A 27004-nucleotide genomic window follows, 5' to 3' on the forward strand; every position below is an offset into this window, starting at 1 on the left:
ATTGGAACCCGGGACTTCCTATTTTGTTGGCAGGGTCCCTATCACTAAGCTACGAGGTCGTTAAAAAAGAAGAAGAAAACCGATACAAAATTCGGATTTTTTTCTTTGGAAAAAAAAAAGTTTCCGGCGGAACATCAGTACGCATGTTATCTAGATATTTCGTACCTAGTCTAGTCAAACAAATGTAGGTATTTGTGCTTCCTTCCGTAAGCTTCCTTTATAAAATATGGCATGATGTTTTAAGTTTTCCTACATTGTGTTCAAATTAGTAAATGTTGACCCTCTATTAGTCTAGGTATAGGTAGTTATAATTACATCGACCTTTATTTATTATCATTCCTGTGTACTATCACACTTACTTAGATAAATCAATAAACCTCATTAACTTCAAAGGTTATCTATTAATTAGTTGACTGCACTGGCCGCTACTCGAGCGGCAACACGTATAAATAACCCGTTGCCCTGACAACCCCCTCGGAACCTGCGCTCCGTCGCCTCTTGTTGTTTACGTCGCTATGACACTGACAATATTCCTTCATCAGCGATCAAAGCAACACGGTTGTAAAATCTCGGGAAAATGTTTTGGGGACTCAGCCCAGCGCTCGATTTGCAAGAGGAATACTTAAACCATGGAGATAAAAGCGCTTACGAGCTAAATTTCTTGGTCATTGGAGGTTGCGATGCGAGACACCTTATCAAAACCATCTCTCAAGCTTACAGACATGAGCGACGCTACATGAACCTCTTTGTCGTCGATGGGTGCCCCGAGATAGTTGCCAGGCAGTTGTTACTGATGTCTCTAGCTTTGGAGAAGACTACACGATGCGGTTTACTGGAAAAGACAAGACGGTTTCTCGAAGTGTATGGGAATATGCTGCTACGCCCACCGACTTCAAGGTACATAATCGCTAAAGCACGACAACTCGTTGGCATGGTCACAAACCCAGAATTTATGAACTGCATACTACCATGCATTTCAATCGAGCAAATGAAATATCGTGAACGTGATTATATGGAAAACCTACTTAATTTTTGGACGACAGGCAACACAAACCAATTCAACGCTTGTGAGTTATGGGAACACCGACTGAGAAACTCCTTGGGACTTAGATATGATAGTAGAGTGGGAGTGTATGATTGGGACTACCACATGCGTTTGAAAGAGATAGCGAGTCAAATCTGTTTCCAAGAGTACAAGCATTTTAGAGAGCACGGGATAGCATTTACATGGCTGGAGACTGAAGTGTGCAGACCAAATGTTACTTTGTCAGCTGGTGTTTATAAATGCGGAGACAGATATCTACATCGAGGATATCTCGGTGACATCGTGGCTTCACCATACATAGCTTACGGCATAGACTGTGAAGACAAGGACATGCTGAAATCCTCCCACGGAGTATACTACAAACGTGCAACTGACATATCGGAGCGCAACCTCATGCGTCTGTTATATGAGGTAGAGAATCGAGAGAAATTCGACGCTAGTATGATGAACCTGGATACTGAGAAAAATTTAGGAATGGTGGTGTTAAGCGAGCTGGATGCGAAGATATCACAAGGCGGTCCTGAAGCGCCTTTACTGCTCCGTGAAGATCGTGACACGTACATCAATGTGGATTACGCTAAAGTGCATTTCTTGTCTCTCTCCGCTTTGGACCATTATCCTCACAAGCCGCAGTTCCAAGGTCTGTTTCATGGGGTATTTTTAGGGCATAACATGCTGCCGCGGGTGAAGCCAAGTGTATGGTCTATGGCTAGAGACGACGCAGTGGTGATTATGGAGTCGAGGAAATACATGGTGGAGTTGAAAAGAGACGACGTGAAGGCGTATGGAGAGCAGGTGCAGCAGGCCGCCGCGGCTGCTCAGTGCGAAAAACTTGGCTCTTTTGACGCTGAGAAGGATGCGTTTGCCAAGTTTCGTATCAGACGATCCAGTGGCAGTTTTGATCTTGGTAATTAAAGTTAGTATGACAGCTCAGTAACTAAAACTCGATTATTAAGGTAGCCAAGATATTGTTTAATTACACATTTTAATATTTAACTACAAAATAAACCAGTTTCTCCTAATTCTTGGACTGCCCTTGTATGTGTGAGCTAGTAAAAAAATTTACTATCTCCGATATCTCCACTAAATATCCACAGAGGGTACGGAGTGACTATGTCAAGGAACGCTTGGAAAATCGATTGAATATGATTGTAAACTTATAACAGCAGTTGGTTTGTGAACGTTTCTACAATTGTTTAGTTAGTGAAGTTATTATGATATCATATTCTTGTACTTTCTTTATCTGTTTCGAATAGAGGATGCAATAAAACAATCAGAAAAATTGTTGTTTCATCTATTTTTTCTTGTTAATAATATGTTACATTCATTTAGTAAATCATATAGCAAATATATTTACAAGGACAAAACCAAACAGAAAATGACGTTTCAACGTTTTTCGTTTAAAATTCGTATTTTTATATTACATAATATCACTTAAGTTTAACATACTAATTATTTAGTTAGGGCGCGGCCTCAGGCTACGCGAACCATTGCAATCGGTACACATTTTGAGCAATTACCTCCATTTTTAAATTTACAATTTATAGTGCAATACATTATACAATGTTAAACTTAATTATTTATCTGTCGCACTGTTAGGGTGGCTATAAGGTGGCAATTCAATTTTCGCGACCAAATTCGTGCACATTACAATACACAGCAGTGTGGATGAAACGATGCCATTTTTCAGAGCTCCTAACTCTAAATCTATAAACACTGAAAAATAACATTCCATTTTTACATAACACGTTCTTACACGCATCTAGCATAACTAGTCACAATTCAAGTATGCCGCGTTCTAGGACAAATACGGATATGAGTGAGGCTTAGCGATAGTGGTTCTTCCCGAGCCGTTGCAATGATTCGCGACGAGCAGAACACTGCCGTGAGCAATGGCGTATCTGGCGCGTCCGCAATTGACGATTAGGCCTACGCGTACAAACTAGTCTGTGCGATTTTCGACTCTATACCGATGTAGCAAGTGCCAGGAGGATCGCACAGACTGGCTTGCAGGTTTATGAACGCGCGCTCGGGACGCCTACTGGATCGCGCACTCGCTTGTACGCTTTGCCGACGTTGAAATATTATAAAGATCGGATTGTAGCTGAAAAAAGATAGCATAAATTTAAAAATGACTCCGTCTGGTTCGGCGTACATTTCACGTGCATGGCGCGATGTCGACGGACACGAACTAGGGTGGCCATAAGATTTTTCTTTGGACACAATAATTGAGCATTTTCTTGTATTTACGAGTATGAGTAAATGACGTCGACTCACGCCACGCGGGCGAGTGCAACACCCAGCTACAGAGTATTGCAATAACATCTACCCTGTACGTGTTCATAGTAACTATTTAGACTAACTTAAAGTACAACAAATATTCCGTAAAATATTGGAAATCCGGCGCAGGAAGCGGCGAGCCCAGGAATACCTAGAGGCCGTTGACACACAGGCTTAGGTTAAGATTGGCTTTTTTTGTTCATTTGTAAAGCTTATTTGGAACGGAGGCTCCAAAATGGCGTCCTGAGTCCGCCGCCCGAGCTCAGCCCGGCGTTCGTCGCGTCGGATTGATAATAGCCGACACTCTTCGTCTATCATTATAATACTTTACTTGTAGACTACGAGTTATGTCGTGGCCGGGCCACCTAACCTAGCGTAATCGCGAATAAACCGATAACTCTCTAAATTTGTTTACAATAAAATAAACGCGAAACTATAACACATTTTATCGTACATATCTTTCAGGTTAAACTGCATAAATTCGTTTATTTAATACAATAATAATAATAGATATTTCTGATAAAATGGGATAACTTTTATATTTCACATTAAGTTTTAGAATATGCGTACGTTTATTACGTCTAGAATATGTGCACGGTACGAGATCTCTGGTTGTGTTGTTTGTTTAACTAGATTTTGTTTAAAGATTCTTACTTTGACAACTTAGACTATGCAAGTTTAGTTGACATGGCTAACGCATGGCGCATACCTAACTTGAGATAACTGAGTAAGTAAACTAGTAATTAATAATAATGATCCCTATATGACAGTTCATTTATATATGGAGTAGCTGTCACGAAAAATGTTTGTAGACGTTTTTTGTAAGTTTATCACATTACTTTATTTAGAAAGGTGACATTTACGTAAATAAAAATACGGTGAAAACACATTTATTTAATTATTATTTTTAATTAAATCCATCCAAAAGCGACTTTACAGGAACTGTCATAGGGATCATCATCATCATTCGACGCGAGAGGTATGATCTCTAACGTCACATACATATATAATAAAGTATTACGGTCGCAATCAGATATATCGGAGCGGCCAAGGTGTTCACAAATATCTGAACACGCACTTGACAAAAGGGGTGTGTTCAGATATTTGTGAGCGCCTAGGCCGCTCCGATATATCTGATGACGTCTGTACATACATTAATAAGTAGGTAAGTTGTGGAAAATAAAATACGCATTCCTCATTCTTGTTATTCATCTGTTTCTGCAATATTTAACTAACTAAATATTACATATTGTTCATGCACACAATTAGGAACCCAATAAACTTACATTTGGATATTTTAAAATTCCTTGTTAAAATATAAGCTTTAGAACATAATACTTTAAAAGTTTATTCACGAATCAGCCATGTCAATTTCAATAACAGAGTATAAAAAAGGAATTTGAACTTTGATTTTGATATTGGTGTTATGTTGCTTAGTTTAAAATTCCTTAAACGCGATGTAACAAATGACGCAGTGTGAAGTGGGGCGTGTTCGGAGAGGCGTAACACCGACCACGGCATCATGGCGACCCTGCCGCGGCAAGGACTTCAGTGTTTTGATACTTGTTATTGGCTTCGGATTCTGAACGCGTAGGGTTAATCAGAGAGTTTAAACAGTAATGATACCGCGGCGGTGTCACACCGAGGTGACTCCGGGACGGTTGCTCTTCGCCCACTTCGATACTCGACACACGCTGAGCAAGTCTGACAAGCACTCTTCACAACTTATTTAACTTAGGCTAACCAAGAAACGTATCGCCATCGGGCCAGACGTTGAGCTCGCCTTCTGCATCGAATATCGACATCCTTCAAACTAACACACGTTACATTAAAGCTTCGCTTAATAATAAGTGTTCAATTTGTTAATAGCCTATCTAAATCAAAGCTACTTGAGCTCCGACGGTCGGAAGTCACGAACGCGAGCTCCACGTCTCGCAGGACCTCGACACCGCACAGCTCTTACCTTACCATAAAACGACGACCTTACTCTAACTTACGCTTAGGTCTAGCACTCGCGCCCCGCGCCCTAGCCCCGCTACAAACAGAGATAAGAGTTATAAAGCGTATCATATTAATAGAACAAATATAATTATTAAACATTTCAACGTAACAGTTACTGCGACAAAAGAGCGCGGCGCGCTTCATTCAACTTACATTCAACAGTTTAATCTAATTTTCCTATAGTCAGTCAATCATAATAAATGTGCATTTAATACTTCATACTTCAGTATATGTACACGATTTCTAACAATAACTACATACGTATTCACAGCGGAATGGCGCTGCGCTGCGCCTCCTACATTCATTCGCTATTCATTTATTTCATTAGCTACGTGTGAAATATTATTGTGTTCTAACGGTTAACTATTCGTAACGTGATTACCCTAACAGTGCAACATGTTACATCGAATTAGCCTAAGGCGTGCGCGGGGCCGCCGCGGGCGCCTCCGCCGCCCCGCGCCGTGGCGCCGCGGCCCCCGCGCCGCGCGCCGGGCGCCCGCTTGTTGGGGCCCAACGCGTCCGGCGTCGGACACGCCGGCGCCACGCCGTGGGGTTTGTCCGAGAGTTGGCGATTTCTTGAAGATTAATACATACACACACGACTTATACTAATCAGAGGACTAGCGATTCAACATAATATTGCTCCGATTTATTTTGACTTTGTACAGCTAGAGCTAGTAATACCAGTGCCACACAACAATTTTTCAAAAGTCAGTTTGCAGAAGTTTAGAGACTATATAGTGTTAGTTTCATTGCAACTACAACAGGAGCTTTTTAGAGTAATGCGATTATGTTCCTTGTGCCCTGTGGAGCTGGCGATATTGCATACTTAGACCACTTTTCATTGGTTACTTTAAATAGGAAAATATAGTTATTAATTAATTTTAATTACACTCATACGTGAGCTTTGGTGGATAAGTCTTAAAATATGAAATCGGCGTATAATCTTACAAATAAAATATACAAGGCTCAAGTAAGCAGAAGTCTCATATCATGAACGCCCTTTATAATTCAATAATTTGTATATTTCATTATGGTGGAACTCTTATGGTCCTCATCAGACATAAGAAGTCAAATACGGAATAATGATAGATTTACTGGGTAATTTTTCCACACATTTTCCACTTTACACATCAAATAAGTCTTACTTACTGGCAGTATTTCAGTACTACATTTGAGTAAAGCTAACCGATATAGGTACTCGTATTACTAAACTATAAGACCCATTCAGGGAACATTATTCTCCCAAATTTAATATTTTTTTACCTATACCAAATTACAGTGATTCAACGTATCGTATAATATCGAACTTTTAAAATCTGTACCATCGTTGGCAGTCTGAATACAAAAATCCTTGGGTATCTCAAATAATGTTGCTCTAACCTACACTCACATTGGTCATTATTATGCATCAAAAAGATAACCTCTAACCATTTTCTCGAATTTAAATGTTTTGTTTAGGATTTTTATATTTTGTTTTGTTTGTCCGATTTATGTTTCATAAACATTTTGTTAATATAATTATGGTGGCAAAGGATCACAAGCTTTTTTCGAGTGGGGCGTCATAGATGCTGATGTGATTAACTCGGATGGAAGTACTATTCTGAACATTTCAATTCAACAGGGTTATCTTATCGACGCTAAAACGCTGGGATCGAGCTTCGCGAAATCGCCAACGCCGGGGCGCCGCGCAGGCGACTACCTCGTACCACTACGTCTAAGAGGTTTAGAATGCGTGCGCGCGGTCACAGCTCGGTGGCGCGGCAGCGGCAGCGCGCGGTCAGTGCTTGTACTCGGGGAAGGAGGACGACGCGGGTGTCGCGGAGGGCGGGACGCCCGGGGTGGCCGGGGCGCCCGGGGCGGCCGGGGCGCCGCTCGCGCCGGGCGGCGGCGGGCGCCGGATAGTCGCGTCGCTGCTGGAACTGCCGGGGGGCGACGGGAAGTATTCTCTCTCCCTGTCTCGCGCCGCCGCCGGCACCGCGTCTTCACTCGCCCACCGGGCTAACTGTTGTTGAGCTTGAATAAATTCATCACTAGAAAATGATAGAGAAGAGGAACGGAGAGTCGAGGCGTGTGTTGGCTGTGGGCGCGGGCTCCCGGCTCTCGTCTTTTTTAATTAATTGAATATTCGAGATTAATCCCATTAGAATTTTGGAAATAGGTTTAACGCGTTACTAATTACACAATTATTATGTAGACCCTGGAGCCCGCGTAATGTCGTGTTTATGATGTGTTATTAATATGGTGTGTACAATAAATTAGACATTACTTTATTATTTAAACTGAACTAATATTAATTTGAATTTTAAGGCCAATCGACTCTATGAATTTACGGGACAAAATTTTAACAATAAAATATTTGAAATGGAAAAAAGCCAAATGCAAAGCTTGAGCGTTATGTATACACGAGTGTTAATCAATTGTTAAAACGTAGGTTTCCCATGAAATAGATACTGTATATCTATGTGATCCGTTTTACAGCTCAATATTAGGAAAACATGTCACTGTGTTTTGACGACATATTTTTCACTCTCTGAATCCTCAGAGAGCTCACTATTTTTTTATACTACATCGTTGGCAAACAAGCATACGGCCTGCTTGATGTTAAGCAACCTCCATAGCCTATGGATGCCCGCAACTCCAACAGAAACAGCAACTTAAATAAGTTTAGTTTTTGTTATGCTTTCGTTGTATCTTTGTGTCTTTAACACTGCTCAGGAAGCTCCACTGTTATGATTTAAAGTTATAAATAGCAGTTTTCCTACGCAAGAATAAGAAATAGCGTCATATGGAATAAAGCACGCGGTTGTATGGATATTCACTAGCCTCTGGCATAAACTTTCAAGGTCTATGGGAAGCCTAAGTTGCCCAATTTTTTATTTGTTGTCAATTTAAATAAAATTAAGTTATTCCGCCGAACACGAGATCTTCAGTGTTCGGCAGAATCAATACAAAATTTCAATTGTTTGAGCAAGGTATGCCTACCAGTAAAATTGCGATCATATTGTACAGAATAGGGAACTCGATCTATTTTAGCAAAGAGTCACTACATAGAAGTTAAAGAGTGGTAAAGTCTGAGAAAAAAACGTGCTCCCCTAGTTAACAGCCGAAAAAGATGGCGCGCTACTGCGTCATGTTTTGTGGCTCAGAGCATTTAGACAGGAGTCGCCTTTAAGATCTTACCCCTCTGGCGAAAACCTTGCACGATTTAAATTTATGTTACGTACAAATAGCCATACATTTGGACGTGCCCCTCCCCCGCAAAAATCGGCAGACTGTTGTGTACAAAAAATGACAGACATGGCATCTCCAGCCTAAATGCTCTAAGTTTTGTTGTCACTGAATTGTCAAACGTCACCTTTTGACAGTTAACTGCGTCAATGGAGCCGTACAGCACCATCTCGTAAAGCTATTAAATTAGAATCACGACTTTTTTTAGACTTTACACATCTAACACAATCAATAGATCTTCGATTTTAATGAGATCTGATGAAATAAAATTCAACAACAAGTAAAAAATTTAGCCAAGCGGCAAAGCGCTGCACTCACCTCTCACTATCGGGCGCGTCCCTCAACCGCTCGGCGTCCGCCGTCTCGTAGAGCGCGTCGTCGTCGGGCGGCGCGCGCGCGTGCGGGCTGTGCGGGTGCAGGTGCGCCGGGAACAGCGGCGCGTGGTGCCGCCCGCTGCCGCGGAAGCGCGGGTAGCCGAAGCGGGCATCCTCCTCGCCGGGGATCCGCCCGCGGCAGCGGTTCCTGGAATCAGAGGTGCCTTTTTTAACCTGACTATGCCGATCACTTCTAGTCCAGTGATCGAAACCAGTGCTGGACTGGATCAAATCGTTTACATTAATTCCAGTCACTTAAGAGTTGTTGAAGTGGTATTATGGATTGGGCGAGCTGGAATCAAAAAGTAGACCGTCAATGAAACCACTGGACTTGAATGAGTAATGTTCCAGTGCCGGTTCATATTATTTCAGTGGCAATCCAGTGCTGGTATCGATCACTGGGCTGGAATACTACTAGAATAGATGCGAACCATGTATTTATTTAGGCTCTAGACCTCGGGGGTAGAAGAGTGATCGGGCTGTGTGGAGGGTTGGAATCCTGGAGATAATCCAGGACCCATCATACTTAACTAACTACACTGGAATACTCCTATTGAGTTTGACAACAGTGGCATTTTATTAACGAGTAAGAGACGGGACGTCGGTTGGGTACACGCTGCCTAACGACTTCAATGCAGCAGAAATAAAGCCGATGCAACGCATGAATATAATTAAAATAACATACTAGTAAATCTATCTTTAGGTACTTGTCGAAGTCGGTAGGATCTGAACAAAAACGATACTTTATTGAGATCACGCGTGTAATATTCCATGTATATATTTTAGTATTCTACTCATTAGGGTTGACAGTAATTATGAATGGCTTCCAATGATTAATCATTCGTTTTAGAGGCGCCTAAAGAGAATTTTTAATTTACAGTGTAATCTACGTACCTATTTAGCGGAACTTCACACGTAAAATTTAATAAAAAAGACTTACGCTGGCACTTCTCCAGGCTCGATCCTATAATGCCTATCAGCCTCAGTCTCCGACATCCTTATGTCCTCGGAGCCCGACGGACTCATGTGCCTGCTCGAGTGGTGTTCTAGCTGCCTAATCAAATCTTCCAAATTCCTGATCCTAATGGGCCCACAAGATGGCGCATCGTCTTCCTCTTCTTCGCCGCCTCTCTGTCTTCTGAGTTCTGCTTCGTGGATTTTTTCCGCGCTGGACGCGCGTTCGCGCTTGTATTCATATTCTTGTAGTGCGCGCAGGTCGCCGGAGCCGACTGTGGAGCCGCCGGCGCTGGCGCGTTGCGCTGCTGCAGTCTTTAGCGCCACGATTATACCTTCGTGGTAGCCGTTCAAATCCTGGAAACATGTGTTGTTCATGAGTTATAGAAATACCGTATAAATAATCTTATATTTATTTGATTTATAAGCGGTGAAGCGATTTAGAACCGTAATTCTTATAGTACAGATGCGTTTTTATTTTAAGTATGGTGACAACTATGTTGCCGCTACTGACTAAAGGGTTAAGAATGATTAGATATGATATTAATAGGTACCAAGCTAAGACCAAGTAGCCAACCAGAAAAGTGGTAGTCAGACCAAGTGGGCAAGGATTTTGATAGCCCAGCATGTGCAAAAGTTAAGTAAACATAATTTCATAGTTTAACACTTTAGTTTAGTTGGACACTTGCACTGTCTGGGCTGTCAAAATCGCAAAAATCTAGCTCTGACTCTATGTTAACTTGTGTCTTCTGTAGCTTCAAAACTACTGACACAATTTTATTCAGTGAGATTTGATATCAATCTGGTTTTGTGATCCAGGTGACATAAACTAAAAAAGTATTAAGAGCTTTTAGAAAAACTCAGCAGCATCGCTTGTTGAGACTTGAAGGTCGTGCAAGTGCTATGGTAATTACAGTCAATGCATATATCTGTCGGAGAACGGCTAGAACATGCCATAATTCCCGACGAATCAATGAACTAAAAGTTTAATTTAAAAGTGGAAAATTGGGTGAGACTTGAACTCACGACACTGGATCACTGGATTTATTCTAAGCTTTAATAGCATCAATTCCATTCAATTATTTATTTGTGTCGAATCTAGGGGAACAACATCATTCGCAGGCGTTTCTGCTGGATAGAAAGTAAAATGTCAAAGGTACCTTAAACTTATACTCCATATCGGCCACCGCCCCAGCCGGCTCCTGGCCATCAGACTGCGAGCCCGCCTCCAGGTGCTCGCTCTGACTGTCGTCTCCCCACTTATCCTTCCCGTCCACCGCTCCATACGCGTGCTTCTTTAGTATTCCCTTCTCTGGCACCTTGGCCATCGAGTTGGTTTGCACGTCGATGAAGGCGATGTCTTCTTCGCCTAAAATGAGACGTAAAAAGAAATGAATTAAATCTAAAAGAATGACTCAGTTACATAAGACTGAATCAGAAGTTATTCTCATCAAAGTTAATTCACAACCGTTTAATTTTGATGATTCAGAGAACATTGAATTCCCATTTCAAAGCAATGCGGAACGAAACATCGAGTCATTTTTGGAAAATGAAATTGTATACTACTTTCTGTCTTTAGGAATTATGTGAATATCATTTCGACAGCTGAGGAAGTGTTGAGGAGTATATCTTTAGGTCTTATTTCCTTATTTTAACTATCAATGCAATTCTGCTTAAAACAGAAAATTACGCATTTTCTTTAAAATGTTACGCATTTTCTTTAAAATAAAAGTTCTAAAAGAGCTCTGACCAACATTTGTTCAGCGACTTTTAACAATAACTTGTGTATTGATTTTTAGCACATTTTAGGGTGGTCTCAGACTGTAACGTTTAGTAATAAAACTTTGTTAATTTAAAAGGCTCTTCTAGTTCTCTGAAAAAAGGTTCTGATATCGAAGTTCGGATCAAAAGGGCTTATTTCTTCCTTATAATATAAAATACTATGTTTATGAATAAAAATCAGAATCTATATACACAGTATTCCTTGGCCGATATTATTATTGCCATTTGATTAGCTCTTCTGACTCAGTACGTAGTCATAAATTGTAAACATGTTTATTTAATATTGGATGTTTTTATTTTATATGTTAATATTTTTCATTTTTTATTGTGGAACGTACCACATTACAACCACAATGTTTTTGTTGTGTTTTTATTTTAACCATATAATTATATCATAAGAAATTGCACAGCTGCGGAACTTTGCATTGCATCCTACTTCATGTATAATCATTTTATTATACCCGAACTTAAAAACTACTAGAACATTACACAACTACTACTACAACATGATTACATTATTTTTTAGTAGTTAAGTAGGTTCCAGAAGACAATAAGAATAATTTCATTCCAACAAAGATTATTCCAAAAATGTACAAATCAAAAAATATATCTCAGAAGGTCACAATAAAACGGGTTAGTTCCTAAAGTTCGCACTAAAACAGTTTAATTCTGAAAAATGTATAGTTATTTAAATAAGTATTTATTTAAGATAGATAAAGCATCGTATGAAACGTGTGTGTGTGTATGAAATGAAAATCGTGGATTTGTGATATTTTCGAGACAAAAGCCCTTTAGAAAAGAAACTCCTCATTTATTACTGATACATTAGTTCTGAATTACCTGAATGTGTAGGCTCGTCCTCGCTACCCGAATGAACACGTTTCATTTGTTTATGATCTCTGTAACAGACAAAATATTGCCATGTAACCAACCACTGACAAGTAGAACATATTTCACCGTAGCTAATTGCGCAGGGGTCTAGGGATTTTGTTCACTCCGCCAAAACCTAGTACTATATAGCTATTAAATGAACTGTCATCAATAAAATGAAAGCATGCCCCGATGGTTTGGGCATGTACGATGATGGTGACTGAAGTCTACGCAAATAAAAGCAGGGATCATGATAAAATACTATTCACGCAGACTAAGACCCATTTTCAATAATTCGCACAACGATATTTTTTAAAGTATTTTATTTCTTTGATAACAAATAACGCTCCAAAAATCTATTTAAGGAACAGAACTTTATCAATGACTGAAATGTAAATGTAGTCATGATTATTGATTATGTTCAAATGTTAAATGGAATTAATCATGCTAAGTAAGACCGTTTCTTAACTGCGCTGTGTTATTATTTATTTGATTGGTTCGAAGTTTTTTCTTTGTTTTTTAAAGTATTTATTTAGCAGAAAACTTATATACCTCAATTAAATCGATTTGTCAGACTGTCCCATAGATTTTGAGGTGTAGATACTTACGGATATCTACTAGTATTGCCAGGCCCCGACATGTGATTCCCGTGTCTGAAGATTACTCGCTGGGAGTCACCTCGGCTAAAGAGGGCAAAAATTACAGAACTCGTGAAATTGCTTCGTAGTTTTTATAGATTCATCTCAATTCTCAAATACCCCAAAAATATTTTGTTTACTCTTTGTTAGCGTGGGTCACACTCTAGGCTATTCAAAACTTTTTCGGCACTTGACGACAAGCAGGCCAAGCGCTACATGGCAGTGATGTCTATTCATAATGTGCAAAACCAAACCTTAGGTGTACTAAAATTAAACAAGAATCCAAAATCTAGAGATTGTAAAACAAATTGATCTAAATAAGGATTGGAAAACAAAGCATGTCACTGAACGCCTAACTGTCTGATTGTGCTCTGTCACACTAGGAACACACGGAAAATCCATTACAGCGTTTTCGATCAGCTCTGCAGTTTTCACCAAAGCATTTTGGCTCATAAGCGTATGTAATAAAAGCGATGTTTGTGCGCAAGAAAAACTTTGCAGAGCGGTGCGACGCTTTAAAGGCTACCTCGCGTCAAGCTTTCGACGTACCTTAGGAGATTTCTGTTCGAGGCCAGGCCCGATAAAAAGAGGAAACGAGATTTAAAAAACGGATACAAAATAATGATGATTCTACCAAAGTTTTCTAAAAGAAATCTCTGGTCAAATGGGATTATAATGAAAGACAGTTTTAAACATAATTAGAAGAAACAAATTGAATTTTCAACGGAATAAAAGATTATCAAGGAGAAGGGGTTACCTGAAGGTATTATTGAAGGAGTGCATCTTCCCGCCTTCTAAAGAGATGTCTTCCTGTGAGTTGTTGCTGGTGGTGGAGCCGGCGCCGAAACTCTTCGCGATGGGTTTCTTCACGTAGGGCGGGTCGTACTTCGGCATGGTGCTCTTTTTCCTGATGCGGGCGTGGCGTGGAACGCACACTCAGATCAATCGATTACGTTTACAAGATACGAAGATACAATTACGAAGTTACTGACCAAAAGCGAACGGGAGTGAATCTCCGAAGTTCAAATTTCGAATCGAGTCAAATACAGGGAGGAACAGGAGTTGATCAGGTCGAAGATTACGGTTGACACCAGAATTGGTCGTATAGATTTTTGTTTGAATGTGTGTGTATCATGTCCAGTTCCTCGCCATGTGTCTTTTATTTCTGATTTGTGCAAAACTGGTGCTTTTGGATATTTCAAATAATTGAGAATTTTTGATTTGGATTAAATTAAATTTTTCGTTTCATTCCTCATGGGAATTGATGTTTCATGGAAACAGATATTCAAGAGATTGATCTTAGCTTAGATGTATAGGTTCCTTCCAGTAAAATTAAGACTGAATGAATGGATGAAATGCCTCGTGCATGCAAATTTGGCCTTTGAATGTCGTCAGTTTGTGAGTTTAAAGATGTTTGAAGCATTTTTACCGGAAACAGCCTATCGGTTCCTTATAGTAACATTAGGCGTTTCTAACTAGATAGACAGCTGCTTGAAAGAAGAATCCGTGCATCGCACATTCGCTTCTCGTGCAAATAGTCATAGATTTTAGTGGTAGTGGTAGTGATTGGTGACATTGGAGTCGAGCGTTCTATATCTTCGCCAATTGTTCTACAGCCCGTTTGTTAGTGGCACAGACAACTCAACTTGTAGATGTGTTACGCCAAAAAGTCGATTTGCTACCATAATAATAGGTATTAGATAGCGCTGATGCGGTGCTGTATATTTTCTGGTTCCTTTACTGTCAAACACTATCATTTGAACAGAATGTGAACCCCAAAATATATTGTGCCGAGGAAGCTCCATCTAGTGCAGCCTATTATCATTTGAGCATTAATTCTTTCACATAACAAGTCTATTTGATTAGTTGTCTATGTTAGTGATTACCGAATGGTACATACCTTGCGTGACGGTACGATAGTTACCTGCCACGTACATACTTCGCAGGAACGTCACGCTTGTGACCAGTCTCTGTAACTGCGGTTGTTCAACACATGAATGCAATACGGTTAATGCTATACGGTGCTAAGTGACGGCACTTATATAGGAAGATATAGACGCGATCACGACCAAGAAAGGAAACGAAAACGAGTCACAGTTCACATAAGCCAATGCATACATCCAAGAGCCCAGAATCTTAAGGGTTTGAGTCGAGAAGGTGTCGCTCGAGTACAACGAGGAAAGCCTTGTCGGCATGCAGCGAGGCGGCCGGACGGCGTGGCCTCGCTCGGCGATGCATGTGTGTGTGTGTCGCGTGTGTGTGCGCGCGAGTCGGCGCGTGCGCGTGACGGACGCGGTCCGGCCGCCGGCGCGGACACAGAACCACAGATCAAATGCAGTTGTGGCGCGCCGACAGCGGCCGCGGCCGCGCCGCCTCGACGCGCCACCCGCCAACTCTAGCTCTACGACCACAACGTAAACGACATATAAACTGTCCAAAAATAAACAAAACAAAAACCTTGCCGATGTGAAAACCAACAGAAACACCAACGCTAACTTCTAAAATAAACATACAAGTATACGAAGGTGACGATTTAAATTTCTTCTTAAACTACCTTTGGTCTGTTTTCTGCTCACTAACCTTAGGCACAGGGAGAAGTTTTTGTGTACTACGACTGACCTGTAGCAGAGAGCGCTCAGGGCAAATACTATGAATACCCCCCCTACCACAGACATTAGCACCGCCACGAGGAACACCGTGTTCGAGCCGTGGTAGTTCTCTGCGCCCAAAGAAAAGGGAGTCAGAACCCGTTCACACAGATACTGTTTACGAGAGCATTTTTAGCGGACCCATTTTTACTCAGTGAGACCAGTGTTACACTACACGTCAGTGTTACCGATCCGCCAAGCAATACTGATCTGACAAAATATTTCATAATAGGCTAAAAAAATAGATTGTGCTTGAAAAATTTTACAGTTCGAACATTGCCAGTGTTACCTAATATCAGCTAGTACAAACGGCTCCGCTAAAACGCCCTCCGATCGGTGCGAACGGGCCGGGCCTACGCGTGCCGGGGCGGCGCCGGCGACAACACACGAAACGACACGACAGGACAGGCACGAGCGACAGACAGTGCGACAACACCGAGTTACCGGCCGTTACCTGAAGCAGTACGCCATCCACGCGAACCCCACGAACACTGAGAGCACGACCGCGAGCAACAATATCACCATGTTCATGGTGCTCATCTTATTTGCCGCGTGCTCACCTGGAAAAGGGGTCCCGCGGGTTAGGGCGCCGGCGCCGCCCGAGGCCCTCCGAGCAGTGCTCTCAATTCAACCACACGTTATAAGTGTTATAACGATTGTTTCGCTGATATTGCGATATACCTCTATCTATAGCGATTGAAGCTAAGTATGTATTTATTTTGTTTCGTGTAGTGACAGCGTCAGTAAATACTGACGTTTCTATTTTAGCGCTATAGGGGAATTAGAAAATGACTTTCAAATTTTTGTTAATTTTATTTAGACTCGGTAGTGATACCAAACAGATTCAGTAGCGATACCAAAAATTAAATTCTGCTTAAAATATCGTCATTCTTTAACCCCCGTAGTATGAAGTGTGGAATTAAAAGGAGTTAAATCTCTTATAGTAGAACTGTCGCAAAAGTGTCATTTATAAATAATAGTTCCATCTCTCCAGAGCAGCGCTAGAGTAGCTAAGAACCTAGGCGTTATTGACGGAGTGAAGTGCGCTGTCTATGATTTGTTTTTTTTTTTCAAGTATTCTAGGTATTGTAGCGCCACCTATTTAAGGTTTTTTGATGAGACTTTTTGGTACACGGAGATTCCATTCCTTACCTCCACCTTCCATACCCCGTAGCTATATTATGCTAACCATGTAATTACAAATGTCATTTACACATTGTATTTTGCAGACATTTCCAAACGCTATAGCGTCATTTTATTTGACGTCACGTGATAGCGTCACAACCCGGCTAATTTCCTCTGAGGATTGAGCTATGTTTGAATTAACGTGATTTTGGATTTTGAAAGCAGTGCTCGGATTTGTGCGGCCAATTCAAGTTAACAGTAAATTATGTTAGTAGGGGGAATATTGACACATACAAAGACACCTGGAATCATATAAGTTAGTCATACAAATTAAAATTACACATGAAATTGACGAAGATTTCGGTCTTTGAAACAAACCAATGGGATTAAATTCATACTTGTTTTTGATTGTTATGTCAAATTATGTAGGTATTTGTAAGTTACCAAAACGCAATTTATAAAATTATTGCTAACGTAAATGGCTAAATAATTAAAACTTAGATTTCAGAAATATCTTATGACACACATTTAGTCTGTGTAAAGTTTTTTATTTAACACAAAAAACATATAATATTGCGTGTCGGTACCTACGAGTACCATCCTAAACTGAAACAGATGTCATCGTCATCACACGTACGAAAGAAAGAGTGACCAAGACCTCCAGTGCCCGGGGCTGGAGTCGAACCAGCGTCCTCTGCATTTGCGGCAGATGCCTAGACCCCTTGACCACCCAGGCCACGGCGGCATGGATCAAATTTTCTGGCCAACTCTAAGATAGTACATCTATTTCAGTTTATAATTTATGAAGTAGTGTTTCTAAATAACACAAAATATTTTCATAAAATAATGTAATTTGTTTCATAAGAGTACCTTCCTAAATTAATCTATCATTCTGTACGGCATAGAGGGACGGAGTTATTTTATAGAATAGAGAGTTATCATCGAATACACATTGCCCATTTCCTTATGTATCATGTTTGTGTTGCTGTATTCTTTGTATTGTTTTCTATATTGGGGTGTACAATAAAGAGTATTTATTTGTATTGTATGTCATTTTACGTTTACGGGGGCGCTTCCACACTCTTAAGCTCTGATTTTTATTCTAGATTCTATAACAACCAAGTCGATAGCTCGAATCTGTGCGACCGATCTGTCATTTTAGTACTTATAAGGAATATAATTAGTTTTTTTTCAAAAACTTATTTTTTGATACAAACTTTTATCGCTGACTGTAATTTTCTTTCAACGGGCAACTAATACTCTTCGATTCATATGTACTCGTAACAAAAACAAACAGGTTAGTTACGTTATTTTATCACAGAGTTCCAATGACCACCTAGTGTTCATCATCAGATCATCTCGATGGTACCATAATATTGCATTGTCACCCGACCTACATACGTATGTGAACTTTTAGTTTAATCTAATAATGGGAACTGTGTTTAGTTTAGCTTGCGAGATTTGACAACATTGCAAGTTAAATAAAAAAAAAACTTGTAATAGAAACAGCGATGAGTCGGACCGTTCCTCTAAGCTGCACATCAAGATAGATTCTGACCTAACTTGTGACGTATCTATAACCGGCATCGACTCACCATACGGTGTTTCCTTCTTGGTCATGTTGTAGGCGGCCTTGGTTGCGTTGTCGGGCACCCAGGCGGTGGGGGTGGGGGGCAGGGCGTCGGGCTGCGAGCAGTCCGGGCCAGTCCAGCCGCGGTTGCAGACGCACTTGTTCGCGTTCGAGCAGGTCTGGAATGGAGACGAGGGGGAGTTTAGATGGGGAATGCAGTTGTACATTCTGAAATCACTCCTGGTTCGCGCTCTCCAATACCTTAACGTGCTCGTATCAGCATCAGAATGCGATCAATTTGCGAGCCGTTGGGCGAATTTGTGTATGAGGTTCTTTGAGGCGATAGATAAATCTTCTGTTAGCTATTGATTGTTAGTTTCTAGTACCGTGTACTACTACTACATACAAAGTTATAAACATTATCCAACATATAATCCAACACGTAATTTTAGAATGAGAAGGAAACTCCGTTTGTGTGTGAAGGTGAAACTCTTAAGCAATTATTATTAGCCGGTATATCCATTATCTCTTTACTTAAAATAGAATCGATGGAAAATGAACTTTAATCTGTACGTGCTATAGTAGTATTTGTATTGACAAGATTGGATTACATATATTTAGGGAAGTTATCGATGTGTAATACATGAAAGTTTTTGTATAGATTGGATTTTCAATTTCCGGCAGTCTGGTTGTTATGAGTTCGTTATTCGAGGACAAACAAAGCTGTGAAGAGAAAACATACGAAGCATGATATGATACGTTTGGGTGCTTTTGGCTTTTATTTGTATGCACGGAAAAACTGAACTGTTGAACTTGTGTTTTTAGGCATCATGTTCTGATTTATTATAAAGCAATGAATGACTGACCCCCTTTCACGAAGAATTTCGTACATCGCTTCCGCCTGTTTATATTTCTATCGAACATGCGTAATTATATTAGACTAACCATTCATCATAGCCAAAAATGTCTCGTAGAAACTTCCTTAACACTTAAACCTTATATGAACTCCCTTCTGTCATGGGCACCAGATTGTGATATGTTTGCAAGTCGATGGACGGCTGTGTATCAGATGTGTGTGCGGTATTGCGAGGTGATGGACGAAAGTTGATTGTGATCTGTTTTTCCTAGTATGTAATCCTATCATATAATCTGAATTGTACAGTGCTTTGGTCTCGACTGTAATGCTGTATATATATATATTAAATCAAATATGAAGAGGATAGTGGACAACCGTTTTTCCGGAAAACAGTCAAATTGTGTCATAGTTATTCGCTTTACATGAGGGCAAGGTTGTTGTTTAGCGAAAGATTCCAAAATTGAAATACGATCGTAGCGAGTGGTTCGAAAAGTGGAGTCTTGAGCGTTGCGAGGTCTTCAAAGCATAAGGGTTAAACAACCACACCAACGGAAGGAAAATACTAATACTAACAGTAAAAGAGTGTTGAGGAAACAACTGAAAATTTGCATCAACTTACTTTGCCACTCTTGTGAATAAAATGCAACTTTCTCTTCCGTTTTTTGGAGAATAAAGAGAGCCTTTAGGAACTGGTGTGGTAAAAAATATATTATGCAATTTGCATTTGCCCTTAGACAGTCATGAACGTTATTCTAAAAACGTTTCGTGACCTTGGAAACAGTAGCTGATACAGTGACAATTTGGCGCCCTCGTTTAAGGATTCCGTGTGCGAGATAACCGGCTGGTTGACACCGGTGTGTCAGATGCATTCCCTGCGAGGCGCCTGCTATAGTTCGTGTCATCCACGATGACGCGCAGATTTGTCAAATCTAACCATTAATTATTTAACATTACGAGTCAAGCCTCACGTCGTCGTGAATTACACGATCTATCTGTGGGTTTCTGTCTGTTTCTGTCTCGCGGTTTTCAAGTTCAAACTCAATAATTGGCTTTTTGAGCGGCCGTTTTGTAGTGTCGAAGAATATTTGACCTTAAAATATTTATAAATAAGTAGTGTAATAAAACAAAAAATGTTATTAATAATAATTAATGTTAGTTATAATAATTGATTTGTTAATTTGTATATTGAATCCATTTATTGTATATGTAAGCCTGACCTGTAATTTATATTATTAATAAAGTATGAGGAAGGAAGGAAGAGAAATAAATTTTAACGACCTGTCTGGCCTAGTGGGTAGTGACCCTGCCTATGAAGCCGATGGTCCCGGGTTCAAATCCTGGTAAGGGCATTTATTCGTGTGATGATCACGGATATTTGTTCCTGGGTCATGGGTGTTTTCTATGTATATAAGTATTTATAAAATATTTATATATTATATATATCGTTGTCTAAGTACCCTCAACACAAGCCTTATTGAGCTTACTGTGGGACTTTGTCAATTTGTGTACATAATAGTGTCCTATAATATAAAAAAAATATTAATGAGTATATAAGTAAATACATTCAATGCTAATGCAGCCGAGTAAATACCTATTACTTGTCTAATTTCTTCGTTTTAGCTGTCTAAGTTGCTTAGTGTAATATACATGCAAACTTTGACTTTGAAATAATACAATTCTGTTACTCCATGGATTCTAGAACCACGGTATGCTACCAAAAGTCCTAAGCCTAGTTATAATTATAAGCACCCCGTTTAAGGCGCTATGGACACAACTCAACACATATATAATATAACTATCACCACTTAACCTTATCCTTTAAATATCGGCACACTTAATGTGCACTATAAAACATTAAGAAGCGCTGGCTAGACGTCGTGATAGCGGACATGGAAGAGAACAATCCCACACCTGAGGATGACGAAGACCGGGCAAAGTGGAGAAGATTAAATAGGTAAGCGGACCCTGGCGCTAGGCCGGGAAAACGCTAGGTTGAAGAAGGAAAAGAAGGCGTAAAGTTAAATCGTGTATTTTTTAATCTGGACTATTAAAGGGCTAAAAGATCAAATAAACAAACCGGGCATTAATACACAATATTACGATTAATCACAACTGCTAATTGGAAATAACAAAAGCAGCCGAAAACAAACATTGCCGGCCCGCAAACGTAGCTACTTTATAATAAACGGCTGAAACCCTTTCAATTTAACTTTGTTTGACCACTAGGGCCGAAAGTCCATAGCGATCCGAGCGATAATCCGACGACGGGGCCTTATTTTCGATCGTCCATTTGGCTTATTGAAATTATATTGAAAAATTATTTTTGGAGCAGCGGTGTGCAACGCGGCATACCCTAACATAACAAGCATTAAGCTTAGAATAAATTTAAAATTGGAAAAATTACTGTCTTGGGTGAGACTTGGACTCACGGCCTCTGAATTTTTCCCCTTTTAAATTTATTCTAAGCTTAATAAAATCGTTCGCAGACGTTTCTGCTTGTTTTAAAAAATAACAAGCATTATATTTAAGTATTATATTTCGTTGTCTGAGTACCCACAACACAAGCTTTCTTGAGATTAATGTGAGGCTTATTCAATTTGTGTAATAATGTCCTATAACATTTATTTTATTTCTTTATGTATTTATAACAAGCGAAGAAAATGCTTTCTACGTCACGGTGCAGCACACGCTCACAATCGTTTAGTTTACATTCAGTTACATACGTCAAAGGCGTAAAAGAGATGATGTAGGTATTCCTATTTGTACCCGCTCCACTTGAGCGCCGCCATTCATGAGGTGGGGAAAAATGGGAATGATTTATATAAAGCACATATTCCCATCTGTATCCGGTGGGGACTAATGGGAATACACCAAAAAGATGGCATAATCAAAAGAATACCCAAGTAAATAAGAAACACCTGCCCGATTAGAAGTTTAAGATACGTATGAAGGTATTAGGAGCTTTAAATACGACTAAAATTGTACTGTTAGTACAAGACAGTGTATGGTGATTTTATTAGCTCTTGTATTAAAACGATAGCTGGACTTTACAAGTCGTACCTGGACTACCGGCCGTTGACTCCAAAATGGTGGTTAAACACGTTTCAAGATTAATTCTCCATACACTGCACACTTTCACATTAGTTTACTGTATAATTAGCCAATATTAGTATAAAACTTTAAGCAATATTTATTCAAAATTCAAAATTCAAAATTCAAAAATTTATTCTGCAAGTAGGCCTCAAGGGCTCTTTTACAAGTCAATACAACATTTATAGTAACATCATATAGTGACACATCATATTATGAGCACAAACAAAGGAATTAGTCACGAGGCCAACCATCAATATGGCGCTCCAACCGGGAGACCAGTATGTATCAATCAATGGGAACACTTGGAACTTGCACCTCCCCCCCCCTCCTGACCCCCCCCCCCCTCTTTGAGCATGAAACCCGTATATCAATTCCCGTATCGTCAATCAATTTTTAAGCTGCACTGACTTATTTTTGCGCAGCTATATTTACCTACTGATATTCACATTAAATTGACATTATAATCGTGTTCAATTCTGGTTTCTGAATGGGCTGTGGTTATAGACATAATTTAGATGACCATAGCGCCTTTGTCTATGTCGGGTTGCTATTGATTATCTATTTCGCGGGAATAATTATAGGCATTACAATACTGGATTTGACTTGTCAATGACCGTACCAGAATTCGAACTTGGGACCTACATCTTCGTAGGCAGGGCAGGGCCACTGGCGAATGAATAGGTTAGGATGCCGTTAAGTTAGGTTAAAAAGTAGTGAATATTTCCATATTGCTCGAGAATACGGCTAGAAATTGAATGAGATTCCTAATGGTTGTTACGGCAGTTACATGTGGAAGAGCTTTAATAGCACTTAATAAGGCAGAAATTACGCTAAATTTGATCCACCATTATGAAATCAATTATAAATCATGGTGGTCAATATAATTATGCCTCTATAATTAAAGGTTTAGATTTTACTTTTCATTTGATATGCCTAATAATATTATAAATACGACTTTGTTTGCCTGTCTGTCTATTACCTCTTCACGCTTAAACCGCTGAATTATGGACATAGTGTTAAGCCCGAGGAAGACCATCTTAGTAGGGCTCGAACTATTTTCTTCCACTGACTCCGGTCCTGGGCAGCTTGGGTATACTCCTGACACCCTATCCTAAATACACCCAATTCTTGCTTCACGGAACGGGGAAGGCCATAAGATTCTTTATATCGATCATCAGCATTCTACGCAGACAGAGTTGCTGGCAGAAGCTAATCTTTCTCGCGTTGTCCCGGCATATTTGCCACGGCTCATGGGAGCCTGGGGTCCGCTTGGCAACCAAGAATTGGAGTAGGCATTAGTTTTGTTTTGCTGGCAGAAGCTAGTATTGTGTTGGGGCGATTTTCCGCAACTCTACGACTGGCGCCTATTTTGCGTGACATGTTCTAGTCCTGCCAGTCCAGCTCCTCGAGGAATCCTATCAAACCTTTGATGTTGAGTCGGACCTTGGGGAGGTCTCTCGGGGATCCAAGATGTTTAAGCTAGTATTAAAAAAAAAACAAATTTCGTATGAGGTCCACTAGTTCAGTTTTTTTTATCAATTATTCTTGAAACAAACAGCTAATCTACCAAACAAACTCTCCAGATTTTTCGATACGTTAATGAGATTCTGCCCTTACTCAACATTTCCTAAGTTCCTCTTCCAACTGTTTATATTAATTTCAGATAACGCCCACACCGACCTCGGCCTAAACAATAACTTATCTTACTTATCAATAAAGCATTTGATATTCGTCAGAGAGAATTGTATAGGTATTATTAAAAAATTATGATTTTGCTTTCTGAATATTCACTGAAGATAGCGACGCAACAAGGGAATTATAAATCCTAGTCACAAAATTGTTATTATAATATGCCCAAGATATAAAGCAACAGTTTTAATAAATAAATATAAAGTTCGCCTATGTTCTAGCCGTCCACACAGGAAAACTTGCCAAGGCAAATGCAATTTTGATTGGTCAAAGAAAGACTCAAAATACAATGCTATGGGAGACCTTTTTATAGGCCTCTGGCCAGTTAGAGGCTATGTATGTTGTGTTCCTGCCGGTGAGTAAGGTTGCCAGAGCTCAACGAGGGGTGGGAGGGGTGTTAGGGTCGGCAACGCACATGTAACTCCTCTGGAGTTGCAGGCGTATATAGGCTACGGAGACTGCTTACCATCAGGCGGGCCGTATGCTTGTTTGCCACCGACGTAGTATAAAAAAAATATCTTTATTTTCAATACAAGACAGACTTTTAAGACGAAAGTAGAGGACCGGTGCGAAACCGCCTTTTCATACAAACGTAGTCCTCATTTTCCTCTCTAAATATTTACATTATTGAAAATATTTTGTCAAAATTTGTTGTATATCAACCACAGCTATGTTCCTATGTTTGATTTTCGAATTTTCAATGTTATGAAGAGCTAGGAGCATTTAAAAAATTGTATGTAATCTGTTTTTCGTTCTTAATTTTGGCGACCGGTCTGACCTAGTGGGTAGTGGCCCTGCCTATGAAGCTGATGATCTTGGGTTCAAATCCTGGTAAGGGCATTTAATCGTGTGATGAGCTTGGATATTTGTTCCTGAGTCATGGGTGTTTTCTATGTATTTAAGTATTTATAAATATTCATATATTATATATATATCATTGTCTAAGTACCCTCAACACAAGCCTTATTGAGCTTATTGTGGGACTTAGTCAATTTGTGTAATAATGTCTTATAATATTTATTTATTTATTATTTTTATTTAATTTTTACAATAATCAAAAAATCGAAAAAAGTCAAACGCAGGGGCATAACTATAGTTAATATACATCCAAATTATGTAAAAACACTGTCCATATTGTCAATATTCAGAGAGGAAAATGGGGACGACGTTTGTATGGAGAAGCAGCCGTCCCCTTTCGTCTTTACACCACAAATTAGCACAAGCAAACAGCAAACACAAAACAACAAACACAAAAACAAACAGCAAATTTAAACAATAAACAGCAGATTTAAAAACAATCCAGGTAAGTTATTTCAAATAGGAATAATACTATGTAGGTACTTAAGTGAGGCAATAAATCCAATTTCGATTCGCTGCTCAATTCAAGACCTAAGTTTTCCTAGCACGCCTAACTTAGCTTTTAATATCGAGAATAGAATCTAACTCTATGACATAGGAACTAATCCGCTGACTGAATCGAATCGCATCAGATTAAACTATTACAAATTGAACTAGCGACGCCGCAGTGGATAGTTGAAGGACAGTAATACAAACAAATTATTGTTAATAGCGATGAATGAACTCCATGTATAAAACAATTTGATAGACTACAAAATACATTAATATTAAATAAATTGAAGCCAACAAAATAAAGTAAAAAATGGCAACATTGGTTTGCACAAACATTCTCTCACCCCAAACGCATATACCATCTCCGTTCCGTCGTGGGTAAAAATACACACTAAGATAAGGAATCCTAAATGCACCCTAAATGCTATATTCATTTTACTGCATTGGTTAAGCGGTTAAACAGCTCAAAAATCTACTAATATACAACTAAACATAGTGCAGGTGCAGCTTAATGCTTGTTTTTGTTTAGATTTAACGCAGGTGTGGCATCCTACGTCGCGTGGTTGTTGACCACGCGACAATAATAAGCGTTGATAAAAATAAAGAATGGTAAGTATTTGTTTATTTATTTTTACCTGTGCCTGAGCGATACTTTTTCAACACCCACATTTTTAAGTGTCATCCTATTGGTTATCACTTTCATATTATCGTCTGGCCGTCCACAAGGAGTTGAAATCTCGCTCTAAGGGTGGAATACCGCCAACGCACTTGACTATACACTAACATCAAAATGACATCCAAATCCGCACATGTATTGGCGCGAGCGAGACGCACCATTTAGATAACATTCTGATGTCAGCGCATGTTTTAGTTGGCTTCCGCGCGGGTTTCCCTGACAATATCGCTATTGAACGCTGAACGGTGATATGATGGTCAATTCTTTATCATTTGTCACGTTCTAACAAGTATATGTAGCAACATATATATGTTTAAATAGTTTTTGTTGTCAATGTCAGTTGCCTGAGCGCCGCGCTTCCGCGCCGCGCGTTGTACCCAAAAGTAACGGTGCAATTTTCGGGCGCATTCGTGCGCGCTCGGTTTTCCTAGCCAACTCAGTCATATCCGATACTTGACGCCGATAAGCGCGAAAGTGACGGGCATAGTGACAAGTGATAAAAATGGAACCATGATGCCACCGCTGGTGAGTATAATAAGTACTGTTATAACATAATTTACTGTGGCCTAGGATTATACCGGAGAGAGTTAGGCAATTGATGGCGCGCAAGTTTAGCCAGCTCGTCAAACTATATTACTCAAACACAAAAGGCCTTAACTATCATGTACGTCCATACTGAGTTCCTTCAGTTTTCTATGAACGGGCCGGGAGAATGGTCCTCTGGCGAATGTAGTGGCAAACATGGAATATATTGATCCAGGTACTAATATTTTAAGAGGATTGTTCGTGACTGATAGGCGGTAATTTTGAGATAACTATTAA

At 39.8% G+C, this 27004-nt stretch overlaps 2 protein-coding genes across 12 annotated transcripts in view; one reads left to right on the top strand and one right to left on the bottom strand.

Moving 5' to 3' along the window:
• Window positions 1-2327, top strand: LOC133521067 (dynein axonemal assembly factor 3 homolog). Its single transcript, XM_061855811.1, has one exon. The coding sequence runs from the start codon at window positions 578-580 to the stop codon at window positions 1958-1960; it is 1383 nt and encodes a 460-aa protein (XP_061711795.1). The 5' UTR covers window positions 1-577; the 3' UTR covers window positions 1961-2327.
• Window positions 2324-27004, bottom strand: part of LOC133521066 (disintegrin and metalloproteinase domain-containing protein 11) — an 813047-nt gene continuing 788366 nt past the window's right edge. For 3 of the 11 annotated variants that reach the window (XM_061855799.1, XM_061855800.1, XM_061855807.1), the window contains 10 exons: window positions 18544-18697; window positions 15756-15894; window positions 13933-14082; window positions 13725-13736; window positions 13146-13220; window positions 12508-12566; window positions 11046-11254; window positions 9872-10242; window positions 8876-9079; window positions 2324-7359 (listed from right to left, as the gene is read on the bottom strand). In XM_061855799.1, coding sequence (XP_061711783.1) covers window positions 7107-7359; window positions 8876-9079; window positions 9872-10242; window positions 11046-11254; window positions 12508-12566; window positions 13146-13220; window positions 13725-13736; window positions 13933-14082; window positions 15756-15894; window positions 18544-18697 — 1626 coding nt within the window. In that variant the 3' untranslated portion in view covers window positions 2324-7106. Of the gene's footprint in view, window positions 7360-8875; window positions 9080-9871; window positions 10243-11045; window positions 11255-12507; window positions 12567-13145; window positions 13221-13724; window positions 13737-13932; window positions 14083-15755; window positions 15895-16277; window positions 16384-18543; window positions 18698-27004 lie in introns of all 11 variants that reach the window. The other 8 variants (XM_061855803.1, XM_061855802.1, XM_061855808.1 and 5 more) reach the window with 8 other exon arrangements.

This window comes from Cydia pomonella, chromosome 9 (assembly GCF_033807575.1).
Source record: "Cydia pomonella isolate Wapato2018A chromosome 9, ilCydPomo1, whole genome shotgun sequence".
Lineage (NCBI taxonomy): Eukaryota > Metazoa > Arthropoda > Insecta > Lepidoptera > Tortricidae > Cydia > Cydia pomonella.